The sequence below is a fragment of the Rhinatrema bivittatum genome, chromosome 11, assembly GCF_901001135.1.
Source record: "Rhinatrema bivittatum chromosome 11, aRhiBiv1.1, whole genome shotgun sequence".
Lineage (NCBI taxonomy): Eukaryota > Metazoa > Chordata > Amphibia > Gymnophiona > Rhinatrematidae > Rhinatrema > Rhinatrema bivittatum.
The window spans coordinates 40,010,952-40,035,591 of NC_042625.1; the positions used below are offsets into that span (position 1 = coordinate 40,010,952).

Consider the following 24,640-nt stretch of genomic DNA (forward strand, 5'->3'; position numbering starts at 1 on the left):
ATAAAGTTTCCAAACTGCAGGCCTTGTCTTGCCAGGATTCATTTCTGCAAGTGACTCAAGGGGCAGCACTGTGCCAAACTGTTCATCCTTTTTTTGTCTAAGGTGGTCTCGGATATTCACTTGAATAAATCAATTTCCCTGCAGACACTGGACAGGGAGAGAGATGTGGATGAATATTGCCTGTTAGGGAACTTGGATGTCAAGCGGCATATCATGAGGTATTTAGAAGTTTCTAAACCTCTTAAGAAGATGGACCGGCTGTTTATACTCCAGGGTGAGCTGACGTCGCAGGCTACAATAGCCTGCTGGATTAAGGTGGTTATCGCGGCCACAAATATGGATGCTGAAGAACCATTGCTTAGTCAGGTTAGGGCTCATTCCACTAGGGCTAAGGCAGTGTCATGGGCGGAGATTAGATTGCTGTCTCCCTTCGAGATTTGCCGAGCTGCAATGTGGTGGTCCTTATACACCTTTTCCAGGCATTTCTGCCTGGATGTGCAGGCCCGAGAGGATGCAGCCTTTACAGGTGAGGTGTTTGGACCTGACCTGTTCGGGAGTAGCTTTCGTACATCCCACTGGTGTGGATTAACCTGTCTGAATGCTAGGATAGGAGAAATTACAACTTACCTGATAACTTCCTTTTCTTTAATGAAGACTGGTTAATCCACCTTCCCATCCTTGGCTGCTGGATGGTGGTGCTATTGTCCTTAGTGGCTGCGTCTGTGGGGATTACTGGTAAGTGTCAGATCCACTCCCTAGATTAGTGATATTACATTCCTTGTCTGAACTCAGTGTTTTCCTGTTAACGGAGTGTTTGAATGGTTGTCTGTTAACAGTTATGATGATGTATTGTTTAGTTGTCCACCGTTGGACAGAGAATTTTGGTGGGTTGATTTCAGTGCTGGGGTATATATACCGTGACATCAGCTTTCCTTCGTCCCCGTCTGCTGGTAGAGGTGCATAACCCACTGATATGGATTAACTTGTCTTCATTAAAGAAAAGGAAATTATCAGGTAAGTAGTAATTTCTCTGTGGAGATGTTGATGCAAAACTGGATTTATGTAGCTGAGTCAGAATGTGTGCTACTTCAGAATTTAATACCTTAGAGCAGGGGTCTTCAAACCTTTTTACAGGAAAAGCCACACAGGAGTTTTCAATCAACAAGAGTGTGAGGGGAAGGGGCATCATGTCTGGCCTATTCCTTGACTTGAAGGAAGGCAGGGGTCCCAAGAGTCAGCAATATTTCTACAGTTCTTGGAAGTATATACCCCTGCCTTCTGTCTTCCTCTGCATCTACTCCCTAAGGTCTAGGAGTGTGCATGTTGTACTTTCTCACCCTCTCATTCATATCCCTCCCCTCTCTTTCTTTACTTCCCACCCCCTTTCCTCTCCTCTCTTACTCTCTGACCCCCCTCTATTCCCTCTTTTTTTTTTTTCTTGTCACTTCCCCCTCTCTCCCTTTCTTTTTACTCTCTTCCCTCTCCATCTTGTCATCTTGAACGTCCACTGGTGGGGCCTGGTCTTCCCATCACTGCGGGTCTAGCTGGCTCCTCTACCCCTGGTGGGACCTGGGAACTCCCGCCAGCCATTCTGTTGCCGTCAGGTGCATCTGGTTCTGCTTTGGCTGGCAGGGCCCGGTAAATTCCTCCAGTCTTTCTGCTTCTACTGCCAGCATCACAAATGAAGAAAATGTTTTTCCATGGGCTGGATCTGGCCATTGGAAGAACAAGTATGGTGGACCAGAAAACTGAGCTCCGCAGGCTGGAGTCGGCCCTCAGACCATAGTTTGGGGACTCCACTACTGTAGGGTTTCTAGACTCCTTACTGTACTTCAACGTATGGGACAATAAATTTAAGCCTCCAGGTGGCAGCCAAAGGTTGTGTTTTTTAGTTGGTTTTTTTCCAGCAGTATTACTGGTATTATTCATCAATTAGTCATTAAAACCTCACATTTTTTTTGTAATGATTGGACGAGGTCAGAAAGCTGCATGCATTGTATATTATGTGCCCAGCACAATATACTAACTAATTTGATATGAAAATAATATCGAGCTGCTTGGAGCTTTTACTATGAGTATTTCATATTTTTAATCAAATTCCCTTAATTGCATTTCCCCAAAGCAGATTTTCGTACTTAAGTTAATTTATAAACGAGTAGAGCACCTTTTATTTCTTTATTTTAATTAAGAACGCAGCACTTATCTGGGAGACACATAAGTCCCAAGGTCTAGTGAGGGGGGCCCAGTACATTTCATTTGGAAGGCTTATAAGTAAAAAAAAACCCCCAAAAAACAAAAAAAACAAATTGGTCAACTGTGTAGCTTAACTCTGCTGAAGCTCTGCATATAACATCTGGAGTTAACTGTTGCCATACCAGTCCATTTGAGAAAGTAGAAACAAGGGCCAACAATCAGTGAAACCTTTTTGGTTGGACTAATGAGGGCTTGGCTCCCATCGTCAGCCTGATCGCATGAAGAGAGCGTAACTCTTGAAAGCTTAGTTGCAGATGTATTGAGCTGTCTGACCTACATCATCTGGAAAAACAAACAGCAAGACGACATATCAGCTGGGCCTGAAACCAACCAGCTTTCCAGACATCATCCCCCCCCAGGAGATCCTGCAATGGAGGGCCTGCAGTTAGGGATAGAGAGAACATCTTAAAAATAGATCCGAAGAATTCGGCAATCCCTGGAAAGATTTTGGCTTGATCCGCTGAACCTTTTCTGAAGAAACATGAAGCGGATTGGAAAAAATTACTTGCTTCAGATTTCCTAAAAAGTCAAGGCGCATTTTGGTGGGATCACTGAAACTTTTCAGATTTTTCAAATCCCCCTTCCAATGTTTTTTTTTTTTTTTAAACATCTTTCACGTTTTTGTCTAAACTTGCAAGTGGGGAAATCCAGTGAAATTCTAGCAGAGGATCTCTGGGCAATCTGAAAACTTCCAACCCAATTAAATTGAGGCTGAAATCTCCCCCCCCCCCCCCCCCCCCCCCCTTCCTCACCTGATTCAAGTTTTGATTTTTGAATTGTTTGCATGTTTCTGCTTGCTTTCCTGGCCTGTAGGTGTTATCCCTCCCCATTATACTGGAAGGATTTGATTTAAAAAAAAAAAAAAATCCAATCAGTGAGCCTCCATGTATTTACTGTTCTCTGATTGAACCCATTTTGCAGGGTCAAGGGTTATCTGGAGCAGCAAAACCCAAACAGACTGGGTCAGTTGCTCCTTTGTTCACTCTTTTTTTTTTTTTTTTTAAAGAAACTTTATCCATCTTTCATTGTCATAGCAACATGAAGTCTTAAAAATTTTACTTTTAAGTTGCCTTTCTTGGAATTGTAGTTTATGCTCTCTCATGCAGGTTTATGGTGGCTTTCACAGACAAAATGAAGTGGATGGCAGAAGTGCATTGGGTAAGTTGGTTTTTTTTTTTTGCTTTTAACCATAGCACCTGCCATTGAAAAAAACCACACTGCACAGATACTGGCCTGGTGGGTCCTGTGCTCCATTTTTTGTTCTGTATAACTTGAGTGGCAGAGAGATTTTGTGTTGCTGGGTAGTCAGTCTTTTTTTATCTTACAGAGCGTGTGTGTGTTTATAAAATGCTTTGTTTATTAAGGAAGGATTTTTTTGCTTTAAACAGCTGTGACAGATTTCAGTGCTACCCTTTGCTGTAAAAGCTCTTTGTAGTTTGGGGGGGCCTGTTTGAGATGCTATCTTCTTTTTTTTTTTTAAACTATTTTTGAGTTTAAACAATTATTGGGAAAAAAATATATATATACATATTTGAAAGAAAAATGAGGTTATACATAGAACATGATGGCAGAAAAGGCCCAAACGGTCCATCCAGCCTGCCCAGCAAGTTTATGGTAGTATCTGCCACCCCATACAGGTCACCCCCTTACTTAGTTTCCCAAACTGTCAAAGTCAGGGCCCTTGTTGGTTGCTGTCGGAGCCCAATTCCCTGTTACCTCTTGCCATTGAAGTAGGGAGCAGCGTTGGAATTGCAAATGCAAAAAATACAAAGAAAACAAATTAAGTTGTTACACACCTCAGAAAGACCTCAAATAAGAAAAACGTCTTGGGGCAAGACCTACTAAATAGAAAAGCAGAAAAATTCAGTCGCTCCCTGAATATATACTGCCTTCTCATATTAGAGCAATGCACTAAGAGGGCAGAGAGGCGACGTTGCATCTGGCATCGATGCGAAATCCCTCAACTGTACAGGATCAAAGAAAATGTATCTAACAATTAAAAAAAAAAAAAAAGCACTAAACAATTACAAGGGTGCCTAATACAGGATGCCCCCAGAGCAATGGCCTCAGGTCTCAGAGTCCAAACTTTCCTCCTCCGCTCCTGTGTCGCCCTAGCTAAATCTGGAAAGAGCCACATTTTCTCCCCCTTAAATAGAGCCTCATGATGAAGAGAGAAAAGCCTGAGAATATGATTTCCATACTGAAGAAACACAAAAGAGATCAAGAGAGAATTTTCCAGGAAATCAGACGAAGTTCAGAGGGGCGATCTGCTGGTCTCCATCTGTATCCTTCTTAGCAGATGATAAATAGAAACTTTTTTTTTATTTTTGAAGAGATGGAAATGCAGATTCAGAAATTTGTAGCACATCTATCATAAAGGATTTCAACATCTCAACAGGAGACAGCATTGGCGTTTGAGGAAAATTTAAAACACGCAGGTTCAAATTCTTAGAAATATTTTCCATAATTTCAAGCCTCTGCGAAACAGATGTTAAATCCAAACTTGCTTAATTTGCAGTTATTTAATTTGGGAGACAGAAGCCTCCCAATTGGAAACAATAGTTTCACAAGGTAAGCGCTGATTTTGATTTTGAAATTTGGAACTGAGTAACCAAGGAAGAAACAGACTGTTCAACGGTCGCCAAAGCTGACCCAAGTCTTTCCAGCATCACAGAAGCAAGCTTATTCAACTCCGGTCTAACCTGAAGAGATGATATGACCTCTTGAACCTCCTGCAAGCTAGTACCAGTGACCCCAACAGCGGAGGGACCTCAATCACTGCTCCTCCAGGCCTCCTCTCTAGCTCTTGAGGATGGCGACACTTCTGTAGCTTCCCGCTGTAATCCATCACCAGCTGAAAGCAATTGGATGCTGACAGATAATACGGCGGCAGTACCCGGGACTCTGTCGTATTTCGGCGACTCAGCCGCCACATGAGCAGCTGCACCAGGGTCCTCGGTGTCGACCGATCTACAGGGCTAAGCGAAGCTTCAGCCATCGGCAGGCTGGTAGCCCCAGAAAAGGCCAACTCTCCGGACGTGGTGAGGGGCTACATTCTTGATTGTACCAAGTCCTTGGACCTTTTAGATAGGCCTAAAGGGGATTAAAATCCAGTGAGAAGAGAATAAAGAGCTCATGATGTGTTAATGGCTAAATGATGTTTAGAAAAAAAAGCAAGCAAGTAAACCAGCCCTCTGAACGGAGTTGACTGTATTGAATTAAGAACATAAGAAATTGCCATGCTGGGTCAGACCAAGGGTCCATCAAGCCCAGCATCCTGTTTCCAACAGAGGCCAAACCAGGCCACAAGAACCTGGCAATTACCCAAACACTAAGAAGATCCCATGCTACTGATGCAAATAATTCCTCTTGTAATACTTATCTGTGTGCTACAGCTGCACTATATTTTAAAATGCCTTAGCTTGGGGGGTGATAATAAGAACAAGGAATGGTGATAACCACAGCTAAGAGCTTGGGTACTGTATGGAGGGGCGCCTGTGCAGAGCAAATGGCTTTAACCTGCTGTCTTACTGTAAGGCCAATGCAATAAGGTGCCTCCTGGCTGTGCATGTGTGTCCTTTAGTGCATACACAGCTTTACTCCTGATTTAATGAGGAGTTTAGCGCAGCAATTAGCACTCCTCTTTGCAAGTCGAGCCATTTGCTATTACTCACCAGGGCAGACAGGGGCCTAGGCTTAACACAGGTTTTCTTAATGCTCGAAATTTTACTCCTGGTCAGAGAAGGAGTAAAGTGCCTGGGGTTCTGGTGCTGGGGACCTGTGCCCAGAAAACACAATGGGGGCAACATTCAAATGGATCGATGCGTGTAAACGGCGCTTTGAAAATTGCTCGAGGGGGGGGGATGTATATGGAAAAACCATTTCACGTGTACTGTTCCGCATGATACGAAGTAGTGTTCCGGGGGGAGGGGGAGGTCAGTGGAGTAGGGCTGGGGACAGAACTCGTGTGTGTGTGTGTGGTTTTGGAAATTACGCACGTTAAGTATAGCTGCCTCCTGAGCAGCTGTGACTCTTCTGCATGTGGGATGGCGCCGGTTCTTCGTGCACAGCTGTGAATTTTCCCAGCCGATTTTTGAACATAAGAACTTGCCATGCTGGGTCAGAGCCAAGGGTCCATCAAGCCCAGCATCCTGTTTCCAACAGAGGCCAATCCAGGCCACAAGAACCTGAAGTCTGTAAGTAAAAGGTAGCTGCAGCCTTTAGCCTATGTGGGCTGTATGAATCCTGTTTTCTGCGTGCTAGCCGTATCCGTGTGGGCACATTTTGGGCTTAGCACGCCTCTTTTAAACTCCTGATGCGTTAGTATACCATTCGCTTGCCGCGTCTGAGTTAACGCCGCCTCTTTTTTTTTTTTTTTTTTTTAGTACGTGAATTAAGAAAATCTTATTATGCCGCATTCTGCGTTAGCTGAAGAGTGAAACCTGTAATTTTTTTTTTCACTATTAGTAGGGGAATTACTGTCTTCTGAATCCCCTCTCTGGGTTTTAGTAGTTTCTGCAAGCAGCAGTTGCTCATTTTCCACCCCCCTCCCCCCCCCCCCCCCCGCCAATTCCCCAAACCAAGAACCTGTAGAGGTGCAGAACAGTTGCTGAATATTAAAATACATTCTGCACTAAGTTTAGGAGACTTTCCGGGTGTCGCTGGGTAGCTCTGGAGTTGCTGGGGTGGGGGTGGGGCGGCCAACCAGCCACGAAGGAGGGCGAAGAGGAAATGCAGCTGGGCCGCTTCAAGGCAGTTAAGGAAAGCATTGCTCAGAATGAAAGTCCCAGCTGTTCTGTGCTTATTAACCTGCTAAAACGCTCCGACTGTGTACGTTCTTTAACATTAACACATGGTTCAGTCCTGCAAGACTCGGAGATCTTGATCGGGCGCTCTCTCTCTCTCTCTCTGTCTGTTTAACACTCTCTCTGAAGCCGTCTGTGAAGGCTTCACCTCCCTTCTGAAGAGCAGACGGCCTGCGCGGAGGGAGGCGGTGACGGGAAGCGCCCTTAACGCTTTCTCCATGTGGGGCCGTGGATCACCGGCTCCACCTCAGGTTATAATATACCCACTGGTTTTCTGCCACCCCTGTTGCTCGCTTTGGGGCTGAACCAAAAGAGGAGTCGAGATAAATGCCCCTCTGCACCAACAAAATGAAACCCCCCAGCACTGGCAGTGACCTTTTCCTGTTTTTCTTGTGGTAGGGAAGGGCAAGCAGTGCAGGTGTAAGGTTGACGAGCAGCGAGTCATAGCTTGGGAGGGGGGGGGGGTGTCTCATGTGCTTCATAAGAAGACTCGTCCCATTACCAGCAGCAGTAATAGCAATAATATCCCCCCTTCCCCCATGAGCTGATCATGTATAGGGAACCCACCTTCTTAAAAAAACATCCGAAGCCACTGCGCTACCTTTTAGATTCCATTTCATACCCTTACTTGGTTTATCCAGAACCCCCCTTCGCAGTTTGTTTAATGAAAAAGTGCCCCTTGCCCATCCTCCCACCAACCCTTCATTTTTTTTTTTTTGTGTTGGAAACCATGACTGCTGTTCGCTCCGGTGCCCCTTGGCACTACGGGGAATAATCAACCTCTCATCTCTTGTGGGCTTGGCTGCGTCACCTCACAAGGTGACCTGGCATCGCCGATCGCTTGCTGCGTCAGTTTGTGCTTCTGGTCCTTTATTTTCCAAATGCTTTGATTTCCTGCTCAAATAAAAAAAAATGCTATGCTGGGTGCGTACCAGCTCTAGATTATGCATTATGTGTACTGCATGAACCCTGAAGTTACAAATTGTGTGGAGCAGCAGCTGTTGGAGTACAGCACTTCATTGATCAAGTGCAGTCCCACTGAGTTAATAATATTTACCTTTTTTGTTTTAATTCTCGGTTTTTTTTTCCCCCTTTTCTCCAAGCCACATGCCAGGAATAAAATTCATGTTCAGCCTCAAGGTAAGTCTTTTTTTTTTTTTTTTTTTAATATTCTGAAAGGTAAGCACTTCAGCTTGGCATTTTGCAACCATTCTGTGTTTGTAAATAATCTATTTAAATCCTCAGTAGCAGCATAAAGTATATATATGAGGACCCCTTTAAAATACCACTAAGCTTTCGGGATTATTGAAGGGTTTCTAAACAGGCCTGGTGCTACCGGGCATGCATAGTGAGCAATTGCACAGGGTGGCACATCTGGTAGGGGGGAGGTGGCAGAAGAAGAGGCAGCCCGCAAGGCCGCCGGTGGACCCCCATCTCACCAGCAGCCTAGAAACGAGAGAGGCGCGCAAAGCCACCAGTGCACCCAATCCCACTGGCAGCCGAGAAGAGGAAGAGGTCCGTGAGGCCCCCGGTAGACCCTCTCTGAAGAAAGGAGGACCATATGCTCCTGCACCTTCTCGGTGCCGGCATGCACTGTCCAAAACACGTGCAGCTAACCTGTGCTCAATGCTGATCTTGCGATGCATGAAATCAGTAAAGAGGAAGTGCTAGCCCTGCAAGATTTGATTAGCTCTAGTACCAGAACACAAGGGGCAGCAGCAGAATGGCTCCCAGGGGGGGGGGGGGGGGGACTGAAAGAATGAGAGTGTTACTGTGCTGGGGTATGTGTGAATGGGAGCCTAGCTTGGGAGTGCGGTGTGTGTGAATGGGAACCTGACTGGCGCATGTGTGTGAATGGGAACCTGACTGGCGCATGTGTGTGTGTGTGAATGGGAACCTGACTGGTATGTGTGTGTGAAGAAAGTTTGTACTACCCCACTAATCCATGCCATACTCAGGATGACTGGATATGAAGTTTTCAGGTATGGAGAGCAGTGAATTTTCCATCTTTATTAGTTTTAATTATTGGGTGTCTGTGTCTGCCATTTAGAAATATTTTATTGTTTGGAAAATTTGTAAAGTATTATATGAGTTCTTATTTCCTCATCTTGTTGGAAATATTCTTTTTATAAGTGTGGTTTTCCTAATATGATTGATTTATATTCCTTGATTTTATTGTTTGATGGATTATTTATGAGGACTGGTGATGTTTCTCCATTGCTGCACTGCATACAGAGTCGTTTCCAGTTCATTTCTATTTATAGTTTACAGTCTACTTATTCTGTATTTGGTGAGTCTGTTCTGCATGTTTAATTGAGGTGGGTTATTCTGTGTTAAAAAAAACCAAAACAAAACAAACCCTGAGGGGGCAACACAGTAATTTTTTGCATGGGGCAAGAAAAAATGCTACTTCTAAATACAAAAAAACTATGAATTTAAGTTTTTTACCTTTTTTTTTTTTTTCTTTTTTTGGTAATGCTATGGGGCCTTCTAGATTTGACATAGTTTAGGGCCTTTGCTGGTCTTAATCCAGCTCTGATGAAGTTATAACCTAACATTCTTTTATTTCCGAAACAGCGTTACAAGTTTATTTCAGCTGCCTCTGAAAAGATGAGGAGATCCTTTAAACAACAACAAATTGTATTTAAACAGAATCTCAGTGTATGTAATAATTGTGCCCCCGAAAAATATGCACAGGATCAGGAAGCAGCAGAAATTGCTGTCTAGCTCGGAGTTAGCAGTTCAGCCCAGCCTGTTTAATCTGCAAAAGGCATGGGAGGCACAGGGCTCACCATAGCAGGAAGGAAGGTCACAACATTTAAGATATGGTTCAGCCCAATGCATTAAGGGCTGTGCTGTCTGCCGTCATGCGGGAGATGTTGCTTCGGCTTTTGCCCCTGGGGATGCAGCAGAAGTAGCGCTTGGAGTCCCCAGGCCTGCGTGCGCTTGGGGGAAGTGGAGAAGGCTGGTACTGGTCATCACATAGCAGCAGCTAGACCTGGGGTTTCCAGAAGGGAGGCACAATCTGTGGCCTGTGGCTGGGCTGGAAGGAGGGCAGCATAGGGTGGCTTACAAACTGGAAATAAATCCTAGGTAGCTGCAATGAAGACGCATGGCCCTAGAGCTCCGGTACAGGCCAGATCCAAGAAAGAGTAGTCAGGAAAAATGAAGGCTGCAAGACATGTATCTGCTTCTAGTAATATATTTTGTTTTGTAACTTTTGATGCATTTTATGTTGTGGTTCCAATCCCGCTAAGCGCAGCAGTTAAGTTCAGCAGAATAGAAGCACTGATTAAATAATGAATAGTATGCATCTAGAGTTCTGGCCACAGTGTTCAGATTGGAGGTGATTCACCTTCTTCCTTTTCTCAATTCTAGGAATTCGAACCACACCAAGCGCGGCTTTCAATTTTAAGAAGTTTCTTCAAAGTGCAGGTAACCCTTTCAGTCTTGCTCTCTGTGATTAAACCAATAGATCCAGTGACATGTAAATCATTGGGAACCGAATGGTTAGCGGTTGCCAAGGTAATGGTCTCACCCTGTGCCTGTTGTCCAACTTTTTTTGGGTCTAGCAGATTGGCCATCAAGGACACAGGCAGGAAACGATGGTACAATAAGGGCCAGAAGTGATTCTTCGTACTCCTTATCCACAGGAGATTCGTTTTAGAAACCCGAAAGGCAATACCTTCCAACTGCAAACTGAATGAATATATACAAATCTAAAACAGTTTGGCAGCAGGGTCCTCAATTCATAATGAAGCACTGCCATACAGAATACACAAATGGCCTGATTTTAAGAGGGTCACGCGCGTAAATGACAGGGTTACGCGCATGGCTGGGCTTTGCGTGCACCATGCGCGTTTTGGGAAGGGCCCATCTATGCGTGCAACCCCAGTTACATGCTAAAGGGTGGGGTGGGGTTTGGGGGGGCGGGCCAGGACAGCGCCATTCATTGCTGTCTCAGGGAAGCGCACGCCGGCAGCAGGCCAGTGCGCATAACTTCTACTTATCAGAGCAGGTAAGGTACAGAACAAAAAAAATAGGGTAGGTAGGGGTTAGGGGTCAGAGGGGAAAGGGGAGGAAGGTTAGGTAGGGGGTTAGGGAAGTTCTCTCTGTCCACTCCTTAATTGGAGCGGACTGGGAGGGAACTGGAAAAAAGGCCGATGGCGTCACTGCGCATAATTTGAAACACCCCCCCCCCCCCCCCCCCACGCACACAAGTTGCGGGTGACCCGCACATGCTCACATGGATATTAAAATCCGGCACGTATGTGTGCGCGAATATCTGATTTTATAACATGCGTCTGGCAGGAACTGTGTGTGTGTTTTAAATCGGCCTCATTCTTTTTAATCTATTACCCAAATTTTAAATGGATGAAAACAGTTTGTGGCCTATTTACACTGCCAAAGCTGTGATGTTGCTTAATAGGCATGCAAAAAAACCTTCTAATTATTACTGGCAAAAAACATCTGGTTAGAATTCTTTTCTAAGTGAAATCCAGTAATGTGCACTTGTGAATATTAATTCAAAAATAAGGATCATATGCACAAATACACCAAAAGCCTTTGTTTCACCTGTCGGATTTCATCAGGGGGATTAGAATATGAATCTCAAAACTTGTAACACATTGAACTGGTTCTCATTAAACTACAGCGTCGCAGCTATGTTCAACTTAACTTTAATAAACCTTTTGATAATCTGAGCAAGATCAAGCTTGCTTTTTTGTCACAGCAGCCTGAATGTGTATATTTATATGTATTTAATATCATTTCTTTAAGACTTATCCTTAATAATCTTCTCCGAGAACAAACTGACAATGTTCATCAAAATGAACAGAACATGTGAACAAGACTCACCTGCTTGTAGATATAACAGATGGTTACAAAGAATAAATATTCAAGAGGGCATGTAAATTGGAGTCTGTGGACAGACAGAAAGAATTGAGGAAAAACAAACAGCCAGCAGTCTCAAAATGGATTAAGTCACTTACTGTGCACTAACCAGTGATTAAAGTACAGCTATTTGATGACAAAAAGGGTCAGCTATCACTTCTGGCACATTTGACTAATTTAAATGAGGACTCTCCTGCTTGTTGTCTAGCGTGCTGATAGTGTCAGCTAGCTGGACGGTGGATTTTAAACACCGACAGGTCCATGAGCTAACTTACTCCAAACCAGCATTCCCTGCTACTGCCAAGACGGCTCTGTACGGTGCTGCCCCACAGCAGTGATGTCTGCATTTCCCGCCCTGTCTTGAGGTGACATGCCGACGGCACAAGCTAGTGCTCGTGCTGCTGATGTGTAGTGGGTACTCCCAGCTGCAGCCTTCCAAGTGAGCTTAGCTCACATCAAAGTAACATTGAAAATGGCAGCAGATAAATACCAACATGAGTCATCCAGTCTGCTGTTGAAAGTGTGTGAAGGTTTGTAACTGCCGCTCCGTGCAGGTTACCACATCTTAGCCCAGTGCTTCATTTCTATTCTTTTGGCACTGTGGAAACTAACATGCTTGAGATCCAACCTTACTGTCCGGCTGAGAGGCCTTGGCTAGAGTAGTTAGTCATCTTGAATTGTAAACATGAAAGGTCCACTGTCTCCTCCTCATATTAACATTTGTGTTGTCTCCTACTTTCCAAGACAATAGTTTGTAAATGCGAAATAAAAGGAAGACTTCCTTTTAGGTTGTTATATGCATTCCTTTTATGTCTTGTGGTAGGAAGGAGTAAATCTCCATTACTAGTTTTGTCACACATGAGTGAAAGCCGTTCATTAGCCAAAAAAAATGATAAAAATAAGGGAGTGTGAGGGTTGGGTTCAACCTGTACCACATTTCTGAATTTGTTTGGGAAGAATTCTTTGATTAGTTATCCCTGGTCTTCATCCTTGATGAGCTTTATTAACTAAGGACCTGAGGTAGCAAAGGCATTCTCCAGTTTGGAGGAGATTTTTCTTTTTTTTCTTTATTTTATTAATTTTCAAAATTTTATATACAAGCATTTACATCTTGACTTGAAATACATTGAGAGATCAAAGAAAAATTCATATATATATGAACTATTTCCTACAGATTGGTGAATAGGCCTTGAGTGAGGACTAATTATTTGAGAGAATTCTATGTTAATTAGCCTTTGGAGTGGTGATGAAAATAGTCTTTATACTTAGTAGTAACAAGTTTAAAGGAATGGAATATGAATTGAAAAAATAATTTATTTTATTTAATTCTTTTCTATACCGACATTCATAACACGTTACATCACATCTATTCACATCGAACAAGGGTAAATTAATGTTAACTTAATTGTAGCTAAGGAGCTACTGATATAGTTGAGAAAAAAAGATGAGTTACAATGAATGAGGGTTGCTGAAACTTGGATGATGGAAGCAAGTAGAGAGAAGGAGCAAATGAGTAGTCAATATATATCGAATGCTAGTGGTAAGGAACCGAATAATGAACTTTGTCATAATAACAATATACATATACATAAATGAATGAATATATAAAAAAGATATAAAATAGACACACATAGGTACGCGCGTAACCCTTTTAAAAACCCCCTGTGTGCGCCGAGCCTATTTTGCATAGGCTTGGCGGCGCGCGCAAATTTCGGGGCATTCCGGGGGCGTGGTTGAGGCCTCCGGACCAGCCCCCGGGTCAGGTGATGGCGTGCCTCTGGCAGGCGTAACTTTAACAACAATGGTAGGGGGAAGGTTTAGATAGGGCCGGGGGCTTGGGTTAGGGAGGGGAAGGTGCAGGGGGGGGGGGGGGGTAGAAGGAAAGTTCCCTCAGAGGCCGCTCCAATTTTGGAGCGGCCTCGGAGGGAACAGGCAGCACACGCAGGGCTCGGCGCGCGCAAGTTGCACAAACGTTCACCCCCTTGCGCGCGCCGACCCCGGATTTTATAAGATACACGCGGCTACACGCGTATCTTATAAAATCTGGCGTATTTTTGTTCGCGCGTGCGTAGATTTATAAAATCTACCCATGTGTTGCTTAAGAAATGCCTACCGTGGAGATTTATATTATTCTTTTTCGGGATCAATAGTCTTGAGTTATTTTATCACTATCGGAGAGGAACTATCCACTAATGACTTTTTGCTTAACAAAAAAGCAGAAAGCTGATCAGGAGTGTAGAAAACATACGTTATACCTTACAATTTGGCAATACATTTACATGGAAATTTGAGTAACATCATTGCTCCTATTTCAATTATTTTATTTTTTAAGAAGAGGAACGGTTTCCTCCTCTTCTGTCGACCTAGATAGATCTGGAAAAATATGTACTTTCATATTTAGAAATGTTGCAGAGCTGTTTCTGAAAAACAATTTCAAAACCCACTGTCTGATTTCAGGAAATGATGCCACCAAGGTAGCGGGGGCAGCCAAATTCTCCTGGGAAGTTTCTAAAATTTCTGTAAGATTAATCAATGATGGTTCAGTTGGGATCAATTTTTGAACTTCATTTTGGTTTGGTACATCTCCCCTTTTATAAGGGGGGATATAAAAAACCCTAGATGTGATAGGTAGTGCTTGTTCTGGTATTTTTAAAATTTCTAACATATATTTTGTTTAGCATTTCCTTAGGTAAATTGAACTCTGAGAAAATTGATAAATCTTAAATTTTTTGATCTCATCTGATTTTCTAATTGTTCTAATTTCAAGGACATTTGATTTTCTTTAAAGAGGTATGTGTATCCACTCTTCTTGTTATCTCTGTCTCTATCTTCTGTATTGATGTCTGCATTTCCTTTACCTTTTTTTCTACATTATCCAATCTACTTCCATAGCTTCCTATAAATTCATAAATTGGTACTAATTGGTTATATATATTCGTGTTTAAAGCCTGTAATGCTTCCCAACTTGTGTCCAATGATATGTCCATAGGTCTTACCAAAACAATTTTCTTTATCTTGACCAATTCTGAACCCACTCGATAGATGTTACAATACCTACTTTGACTGTATCTTCACCAGTCTCCAGCTGAATAGGTAAATCACTCCTTTCTCTATTACCCTCAAATGGGATATTATCCCGCTGGGTTCTCATTTGTTCCAAAATCCTGTCTTCAGCTGGGTTTACTGGCGCCACCCGATATACCAGGGACAAAGATGTTAATAGCTTAGAAGAGATGTCGGGTGATACTTCTTCCCAGCCATCTCCTGGCGAGCAAACTCCCGGTTTCTTGTCTCCACGTTCGACATGAGCATCCATTGGGCCCGTCACCTTATCCATGGAAAAGGGCAGGGTTTCCTCCTCCCTTGACCTTCTCTTTCTTACCGAATGAGGTATTTAATTAAGTGAGACTCAAATGGACACCCCTTTGCCAAATATGTAGGATATCCTTTAGGCCCTGGATGGAGGAGTTTGGAGGTTAGAGAGGGCAGATATTAATTTATATCAGATTATCAAAGCAGATGTATCAAAAGCCTTTCAAAGCCACGCACCGGCGGCACGCGCCAGTACTGGGCCGATTTTATGGGCCCTCTCTGTGTCTCCACCCGATGACATCAGGAATGGGGCGTGGCCGGGTCAGTGTCGCTGAGGCCAGGAACTCCTCACCTCAGACTTGGATGTTAAGTCTTTTGCAGGTAATTGTTGCCGGACACCCCCTCGTAATCCTCCTCCTGGAGGAGATTTTTCAGCTGTTATCAGGATCGATTGACTGATTCCCTCAGATTGTCTAGAAGCATGCGTCTGTTTACACTGCCTGTGACCGTTTTTAGAGGCTCATTTGAGAAAGCTGCCAGCCCTCTCTGCAGGTGGACTGTTGTGCGTGGGGCCTGCTTGCACGCACGCTTGCCCACAGTGAATCACCTGTACAAATTATTGGGCGCAAATGAGTGCGGGTGGTTTTTAATGGGGTAATTATCAAAGCCAGCCCACGCATGGTGCGCGGACAGTTACAGAATTGCCCCCGATGCCTATGTGCCTTATGGGGAATTTTCAAAGAGAAATTAACCACATTGTTTCCCTTAAAATATTGACCATGATGTCCCATAGGTACAAAGCACCTGTGCAGTTAGCAGTAAGGTGGGTTACTGAAAACTGCCCCATTTTAATGTTTTACGGGTTAGTCCCTGTGTGTTAAGCATTGGAGAAAACACAGCAGTGGATTTTCAGAGGAGTTCCGCGTGTAAAAGTAAAATATAACGTAGCAATTTTTCAAAAGCCCATTTACGCTTGTAAAACCTTCTGAAAATGACCTCCATGTGACATAGTGACATGTAAGGACCATACGGTTCATCTGACCTGCCTGGTGCAATGCTGTTATCCCCACCTGCCTTCACATTGAAGGGTCCTCTGTTCTCGTCCCAGACTCCCCTGGGAGGCCGTTCCATGCATCCACTGCCCTTTCTGGGAAGAAATATTTTCTGATGTTTCTCTTGTATTTACCCCTTTGAGTCTCATACTGCGACCTCCTCTTCTTCTAGAGCATTCTTTCTTCTGAAAAAAAAAAGTTAAAGCTTTTTTTTTTTTTTTTCTTTTGCCTGGTTTCAAACCAGCGACCATTCACATGTCAGGTAAATGTGGTACCACTACATAACAGAAACCCACATCCTTTAGCATACTATGGTGGGGGAGATTCCCCCCAGAATTATTCCTTACAACTGTGTACACATTTATCTAGCAGTAAGTTGTTTGTTTTTTTAATGTAAACAGCTGTTAATAAACATCTTTAAACTAAGAAATATGTGATGCCTGAAAAAAGTGGCAGATGCCATAAACTTATAATAGAGCTTTAGAATAAAAAAAATAAAAAGAACTTCCAATCTTTTATTTAAAAACCTTGTAAAGGATTAGTTTGTGTTTGGTGTGTTTTTGGGTTTTTTTTTTCTCCCCTCAGGAGCTATTTCCTGCTGTTTCACAGCCAAAACCACCCCTCCCATCTCCCCACCAGAGATTTTTTAGCACTGCATTCATCTGTCTAAGCCACGGTGCCGTGGCTGCTCGCTGCGTTACAAATGAGCTGGTGCTGTTGAATTACTTTATCACGTCTGTAAATGCAAGTCATTATTCAGGGCCGATGTTCCCATTTTAAAATTGAGCATTGTGAGGTTATTTCAATCTCAATAAATCATGGCGCAGGAGATCAGCAGAAGCCAGATTAATAATTTTCAAATGCAGAGAGATTTGTCATGCGCTACTACGGCCTCCGTGTTGATCGCCTCTGCATCTATGGTATGAGTAAAGATTTAGTCAACGCATGGAAACAAATGCCTCTATTTTTTTTTTCCTTCCAAAAATAAAAATGGGCTTTTTTTTTTTTTTTTCTGGCACTAAGATATAAGATGATAGGGGGAAGTTATAACCCTAGTATGTCCTAGTAGGACAGCATAAAATTCATTATAGGCAAAAATATGTGAGTGACATCAGCTTTATTTAAATTACAACTTGAAAAAGTTCTTAAGATTGATTTGGCATGTGTGTCAGGTTCAACAGGGCTTGAATTGGCAACCCTAGAAGGCATAAGAATAAGGAGAGAGACCAGGGAATATTTACCCTCCAGTTGCCAGGTAGACATGCTCTCAGAAGATCCCACTGGTTTAAATCAGGGTGTGTACTGACTGAGGTCATACAGAGCAATGGAAAGAGAGACATACCTCTGCTGGTGCAACAGACTCCTGAGATGTGTCCTCCAGACTCTCTGCTCTGCAGCCCTGCTCCAGAGTTACAGCTGCATGCCAGGATGCCTCCCAAACTAGGCCTGGTTTTACTGGCCTTGGCTCAACCTTCACCCGGCCTCTTCATGTAAACCTCTTCCTGAGTAACATACCATTCACTAGCAACCAGATGCCTTTTCGGCCCAGTGTCATGCATCATTTTGCCTTGTCACAAGTCGATACGCGGTCATACAATTAAAGCTATCCCCACATTTTTCCAGCAGAGCTCAGCAGTGATGAGAGAGCTGACAGCTTTTCACATCACGAGCCATAGGTTACATTCTTGGAATTTATCCGTTTTCGTCACTTGTGCTTGAAGCCCCAAAATAACACCGGTTGAGGAATCCCAGAAAAGTGCAGATGGCAAGGTAGCAAGAAGTGCTTGTGTACGGCTGTCCTTCCAGGCACGTTTCAGAAGCCGGTTGCTGCTTGCAAGTCGAGTTGTACCCTAAGAAGACCTAAGTAAACGTAGAGATTTGGAGGTGGTTTACAAAAAAAACAACCTCTCAATTTTCCCATTTTTATGAGCAACCTAGCACCTGAGGCAACCTTGCAGTGCCTGATTATTATTATTATTAATTTTTTTTTAAAGAGAATTTTTCTCCTTGGTGCTTGTTTCTGTTACCACATTCTAGCTTGCTTTATAACCTCTCTGCTAATGCCTAGGATTAGGGGGCTGCAGTGGCAGGAAGGGGAGAGACAGATTTCTTGATAAGACCCAGCAGGAGTTAAAACAGCACTGGATCATGTTGGAACACATTGCTATAAATTATTTAAAAAAAAAAAAAAAGAAAAGAAAATCTTGTTACATGCTGCTTTGTCCTTGAAAGAATGACTAGCACTGTATCATAGCTTGAAAGAACTACAAAGTGGCATTTCACCGTAGTTTAGTCTCTGATAAACTATGCTAGAAGGTTGCTTAAAACGGTGGTGTCACTGTGACAATAAGAATCGTAGCCACCGAGCAGTTCATTTTATTGTTGGAGTCTGGCAAGATCGCAGTTTACAAACAAATAAGTGCCTGCGATAACTCTGCACCTGCCACTAAAACAATAACATAAGATCGATTCCCGAAAAACGCCAACTCTCCTGATTCTTCCTCAGCCCTTAGTTTTAGGGATATAGTTCCTTTTTCATTCTGGCCACGCCCCTTGGACTCCCCCTGCAATCATAGCGCCTTGCCTTCTGTTTCAAAGACAGCACAGCAGCATCCCAGTGTACCTCACTTCAGAAGAGTAGGAGCCAGGAACTTTCAACACCAGCATCTCTTCCAGGATGAGCAATTAATGGCGTAATCTGCACTGTTAGAAGAGCTGCTAGTAGTTTTTACTTTTGAAAGGTGTGACTGTTTGTTCCGGGACACTTTTACTTAGAGCTCACCTGGACTAACTTTCATGAATGAGGAATATTTGGTTGCCATGTTAGTCCATGCAAAGCTATGGAACTACGGTCAATAAGTAAGTAAAAAAAAAAAAAAGCAAATATATTAACTTTTTTATTGGACTAAGAATACATTCTTTGACTGGCTTTCAGGAGCTAGCACTCTTTCCTCAGAACATTGACCTCATTTTATTTTGACTTACTGAAAAGGACTGTAGCTCCAGAAAGCTAGTCAAGAAATATAAGCATGAGTTTAACCTTTTTTTTTTTGGTTGATTGACCTTTATTTCTGTGTATGGGTCAAGTGGAATTTAGGCCATCAGTTGGTACATAAACAGGGCACAAGCAAGACGTGGCCAAGGCAAATAAAGGCCATTTCGTGGTCTGAAGTGCACAGGGTTGTGGGGAGGGTCAATAAAATATAAACTAAGTGGGCAGGTCCCAGTCTCACCCAGTCGGCTCCCATGGTCCCAAGGCCTCAGTGGAGTCCAAGATAAACTCAACTTGAAGATAAATGATCCTATCTCCGATGCCTAATCAGGGGGAAGGCATTTTAGGTGGTCAGCTTTGCATTCCTTGAGGATGGCTTGATTGCCTGTGAGCATGATGTTTGCTAATGCAGGATTAAAGACCTGTGGTGACATTTGGGCTGTTTGCATGAGCAGAAAGTCAGTTTGCTCTTCATCTCCAGATGAGAAGGGATAGCATAAAAAGGTTTGTTTGTTTGCACTTTATATGAAATCATAGAAAATGTTAGGCTTTTTTTGGCGACTTTATTTATTTTTTACATGTATGAGAGAAATGCTTGAAAAATTGGTGGCAGGTAAATCACAGCATCTGTTAATCAACTGGATTAAAGTTTTCAGCTAAATAATGGCCCGTGAGGGGCTAGTTTTAATCCAGCTCGTGGCAGCGAGTTGGATCCCGGCCCAAGGCAGGAAAAGAATATTCCTTCCCGCCAGGACCACCTGCTCGTTGCCACCACCCCTGACCTTAAAGGTCTTTGCATCTGTAATGGGTGATTTGACCTTGGCATTCTTCCAGTCCCTGTGAAGGCAAAACAAAGGAGGAAGTAAATGCTGTACTTTAAACAGGGATTTTCTTCAGCATTTATTTATGGATTAATGTGGACTCTGATTTATCACCTATCCCGCAGGCTTGAATCCATGCGCATTGATAACCCCCAAATATATGATAGTCAAGCACTGAATACAAAAAAAATGTCGATACAATATAATTCAGTACTTCAGTATCAAAATAAAAAGGAAGAAGGAGCCTAATAGCGCGGGCTGAATACACACACACACAGATATCTGTATCTACATATATCTGAAATTCAATTTGGGAAGACAAAATATAAATGCATATAAGAAATTCAGTTGAAAAGAACCCAGCTTAATAGGAAAAGTATAAAAATTAATACAATCAAAATGTTGGGTAAACCAAACCCAGGGGGTAATTTTCAAAAGGGTTTACATGCTTAAAATTGGTTTTTACACTCTTAAATGCCCTTTAAGTGCTATGCTGTATGCCTTTGAATTGTCAATAGGTTTTATGCACCTACGTGCATTTTCAGCCTGTAAATGGGCTTTTGAAAATTTTCACTAAATGCTACCTTTACACATGTAAATCCTTTCAAAAATTACCCTCGTTGGCATGAATAGCAAGAATAATATGTAAGAACCTACTGTTGTCTAAGAAACATCTAGATGGTTCCAGGGTATATAAATGAGAAGGAAACCCCTTAAAGCAGAAAAGTTAAACCCTGACCCTGTTGAAAGTGATTTACCCCTTAATAAATCAAGGTAATTTTCAATAGGGTAGGTGCCAAGCCAATGTTTTCTCCACCCCACCCCCCCACCCCCTAATTAATCTGAGTTTTTACATGATGTTGTGTTCCTACACAGATGGATGGATTGACTTGCTATGGCATTTTCAACCCTTGGGGGGGGGAGAGAAGCATATGCTTTGTAAATCCATTGTCAAGATGGTGATATCTTTTGTGCTGAGATAAGGGGAGGTGTCTGCACTCTGACCTGTGGCAGGTTTCAGTGGTTTGAGATCACAAACCCTCTGCTCTTCGCTAGCAGACAGTGCTACACTGAACTCATTGGTAGAGTTTTGTATTTTATTATGGTGTTAAAAATTCATATTTTGCATCAACCTATTTAAGTCCCTCTTGGGAATCACACTTGTCCAAAGAAGTCTTCAGCAGTGTGCATCAGACAAAGATAATAATCCTCACCCTGTACATTTATGTGAACACCTTTAAACTAGGGGGTCGATTTTGAGGCCGGCGTGCACACATGGATGCACCAATTTTATAACACACGCATGCGTGTTATAAATTCTGATGGCCGTGCTTGCAGGGGGTGGGATTTTAGCAAAATAAGTGCAGCGATAAAATCAGGCCTCTCCCAGTCCCTAACCCTACCTATCCCTAACTTATTTTATTTTAATACTTACTGCTCCCCGGAAGCAGAAGTAATCTTAGCGCACTAGGCTGCCAGCTACCGGCGCGCACTTCCCCTGGACAGCGGCTAACGGCGCTGTCCCACCACGCCCCCCCCCCTCCCCCGGCCTGCCCCTCTGACGCATAACAGGGGTTATGCGCATGACTGGGCCTGTTCTAAAATGCGTGCAAGGCACCCCCATTTTTTTACATACGTGGCCCTTTTAAAATTGTCTCGTATGTGTATAGTGTATGCCACTTACATGCATGCATTAAAGAATGTGATGCATCTTTCACTATCCCATGCTTTTTTCCCATGTGTTTTTAATTTTGCTTATATGCACAAATGTGTTACATTTTATCCAAACCTTTTCATTCCACATAGCAGCTGTTATGTCATCGGGTTTTTAAATTGTTTTCCCTCATGCACCAGGTGTTGTAGTTTATCTCCCACCTTAGACTTTTTTATTTATTTATTTTTACAGTTGTACTGTGGCTCACATTATTGGCAGCAATTCTGCCTTAGCTTAACTGAAATGGCCAAAATAATCAACTGCCCATGCCATTGATGTGGTGGTGGTGGTCTGTTTCTTCAGTCCGTTACTAACATCTTTCCCAATGACATTCTGGATTTACCCCCATGGCCTGATGAAGAGAGCACAACTGTCATAAGCCATCCACATATGTATAAAGTTAGTCCAACTTGTTGGATGACCCTTTAATTATACAACCTTGAAAACTTGGATCCAGTATTCCTATTTGTGTAGCAACAGGGCATCAGAACTCCATTTCCAGCATCCTTTGATACATCGCAGACAAGGCCAAACTGGTAGAAATACAGAGCTAGATTTTAAAAGGGTTGCGCATGTAAAAGCACCATATATGCGCGGGAGCTACGTGAGGTGCGCGTACATTAATATAATTGCTCCAGCTCCTCACTAGGCGCAGGAGTCGAGAGAGAGAAAGACACACACACACACTTCATAGTGCTCAGTCTGATTATATGGACCTTTGTAACATTCTAGCAAGAGGAGTTGGCTTGTACACTGTAGTCTTTGCTAGCTGCATTGTCCAAATCAACTCCTTTTCATCACTTATAAGGTCTAAAATTCTTTAATGATGTCAGTTTTACAGTGGATACCTCTGAATGTGTCTGTAAAGTCACCCACCCCAATTCAGTGCCCCCCTCACAATGGTCCATATATAGAGTATCAGACTGAGCATTATGATGAGTGTGTGTCTTTCACTCAGCACACGTAAGATATGTGTATAAAGCTGCAGACACATGCACATGAGTATTTTGATACACGTGTTTTTAGGTGCGTGCGTGGCCCTTTAAAATCTACCCGAAAGGCTGGTTCAGAGGCATGATTACGTGGACAGGCCAGCTGGTAGGGTAGGAAACGAATACTGTATCAACTTGATCGCAGATGGCGTTGCCCAAGAAGTTTAAACTGGCTGAGTTTCAGAGAATCGTGCAATATTTTGAATATATGCTGCTTAAATGCCATTAAATCCTACTGCCCATAGCACGGCTCCAGAGAAGACTCAAGGCCCAAGTGGAATAAGATTGCTTTGTTCAGCAGATAGTTAAAGCTGGCTTCTCACAGTACTTGGGGTGGGGAGAAGAGGAGCCTTGGAGAAGTTTTTTGCAAGAGCCCCCAGGAGGTAGAAAGCTTAAAGGTCATCACTTTGATGTGTACATTTCTCTCATCTTTGCTACAAAGCAGAGGGTCATCAAGAAGCAATCAGCAGTACTGTACTGCTCAGTGAGACTGTGCACATTCCTGACAGGAAGCCAGAGGTAGTTCTCCTCTATAATTTCCACTGGTAGTTTGTGCTAAGCTTTCTGCATAGCCATGAATCACAGAGCACTTAAAAGAGAGGGACTGGCCGGGGAGCAGTCATTCTAGCATGCTCTGCACATTCACAATGCAGGGGAAAGTGGAGCCATCCGTTCACACTATTGTTCAGTGCCCTTTCCTCCTCCACCTTGCATGTCACAGGCTCTCCCACATGCCTCTCATTTAAATTCGGAATCCAAAGTCCAATCTTCCCCTCCCTATGTTTATTTGATCCTTCGCTTCTTACGATCCTACGCTGCCCATTTTAAAATTCTCCCACCAAACTCCACTGCAATATCACGGCTAGTTTTATCCCCCTAAAAGCAGCATCCTGCCACAGTCTCTCCAGTCCTAACGCCTCATGCTCCCCACATTCCATTACATAAGACTTGCCATACTGGGTCAGGACCAAAGGTCCCTCAAGCCCAGCATCCTGTCTCCAGGAACTTGACAAATCCTTTTTAAACCCCATTCCCAAAAGCTAGTGAAGAGATGTTATCAATCCAATAAAAAGGTATTGCAGTACTTAATGTTTTCCTGTTTTTTGACCTTTCTGTGCATTTGTTGTTAGACATTCATCTTCTCTCTTCCGCACACCATCCTCCTGTTTACTGGTCTCACTTAACCTGATGAAGAGAACTGTTGTGTTCTAATTAGATAATTGTTAGGGAGTTTGGATGTATGCATCCCCTTCGGAGGCTAATTTTCTAACATCACTGGTAACTTAACCAGCAGGTATGCACATAAAGTTACATCAGTTTTCAAAGCGAACTTATCCGCATAATTTGTTTTGGAAATTACCCAGAATGCTGTGCACAAGCTCATCTGCATAGAGATACCTGCTGTTTTGAGGGGTGCGGCTTGTGTGGGTTAATTTTATGTGCATACTTTTTGAGAGGCTGCATGTACAAAGACTTTAGCCCAAAATTTCAAAGCAGATTTACAGCTAATAAGTCCGCTTTGAAAATCTGCGTGGGCATGATGACTGCAGCATGGCTTATTCACACCCTACTAAGTAGGTAGAAATGCGTGCGAGCAGATTCACATGCACGCTTTCTGGAACTTCCTTCCTTCAGTGCATACAACCCCCGGGACGGTTGTCAAAAGCACTTTTATGTGCATAAAACTGTTGTATGCATGTAAATGACTGTGCAAGTCAGGCCCTTTAAAATCGTGTATGCATAAATCCAATGCTGTCTCCTGGATCACCGCATTTATTTATTTTTTTGTGCATATAAAAGAATGAA

The 24,640-nt window shown here is 43.1% G+C and overlaps 1 protein-coding gene across 4 annotated transcripts in view; it reads left to right on the forward strand.

Annotated features, from left to right (window-relative positions):
- GLT1D1 (glycosyltransferase 1 domain containing 1) overlaps positions 1-24,640 on the forward strand; it is a 100,383-nt gene that overhangs the window by 33,086 nt on the left and 42,657 nt on the right. For all 4 annotated transcript variants that reach the window (XM_029619701.1, XM_029619700.1, XM_029619699.1 and 1 more), the window contains 3 exons: positions 3,360-3,411; positions 8,162-8,198; positions 10,437-10,493. In XM_029619701.1, coding sequence (XP_029475561.1) covers positions 3,360-3,411; positions 8,162-8,198; positions 10,437-10,493 — 146 coding nt within the window. The remainder of the gene's footprint in view (positions 1-3,359; positions 3,412-8,161; positions 8,199-10,436; positions 10,494-24,640) is intronic.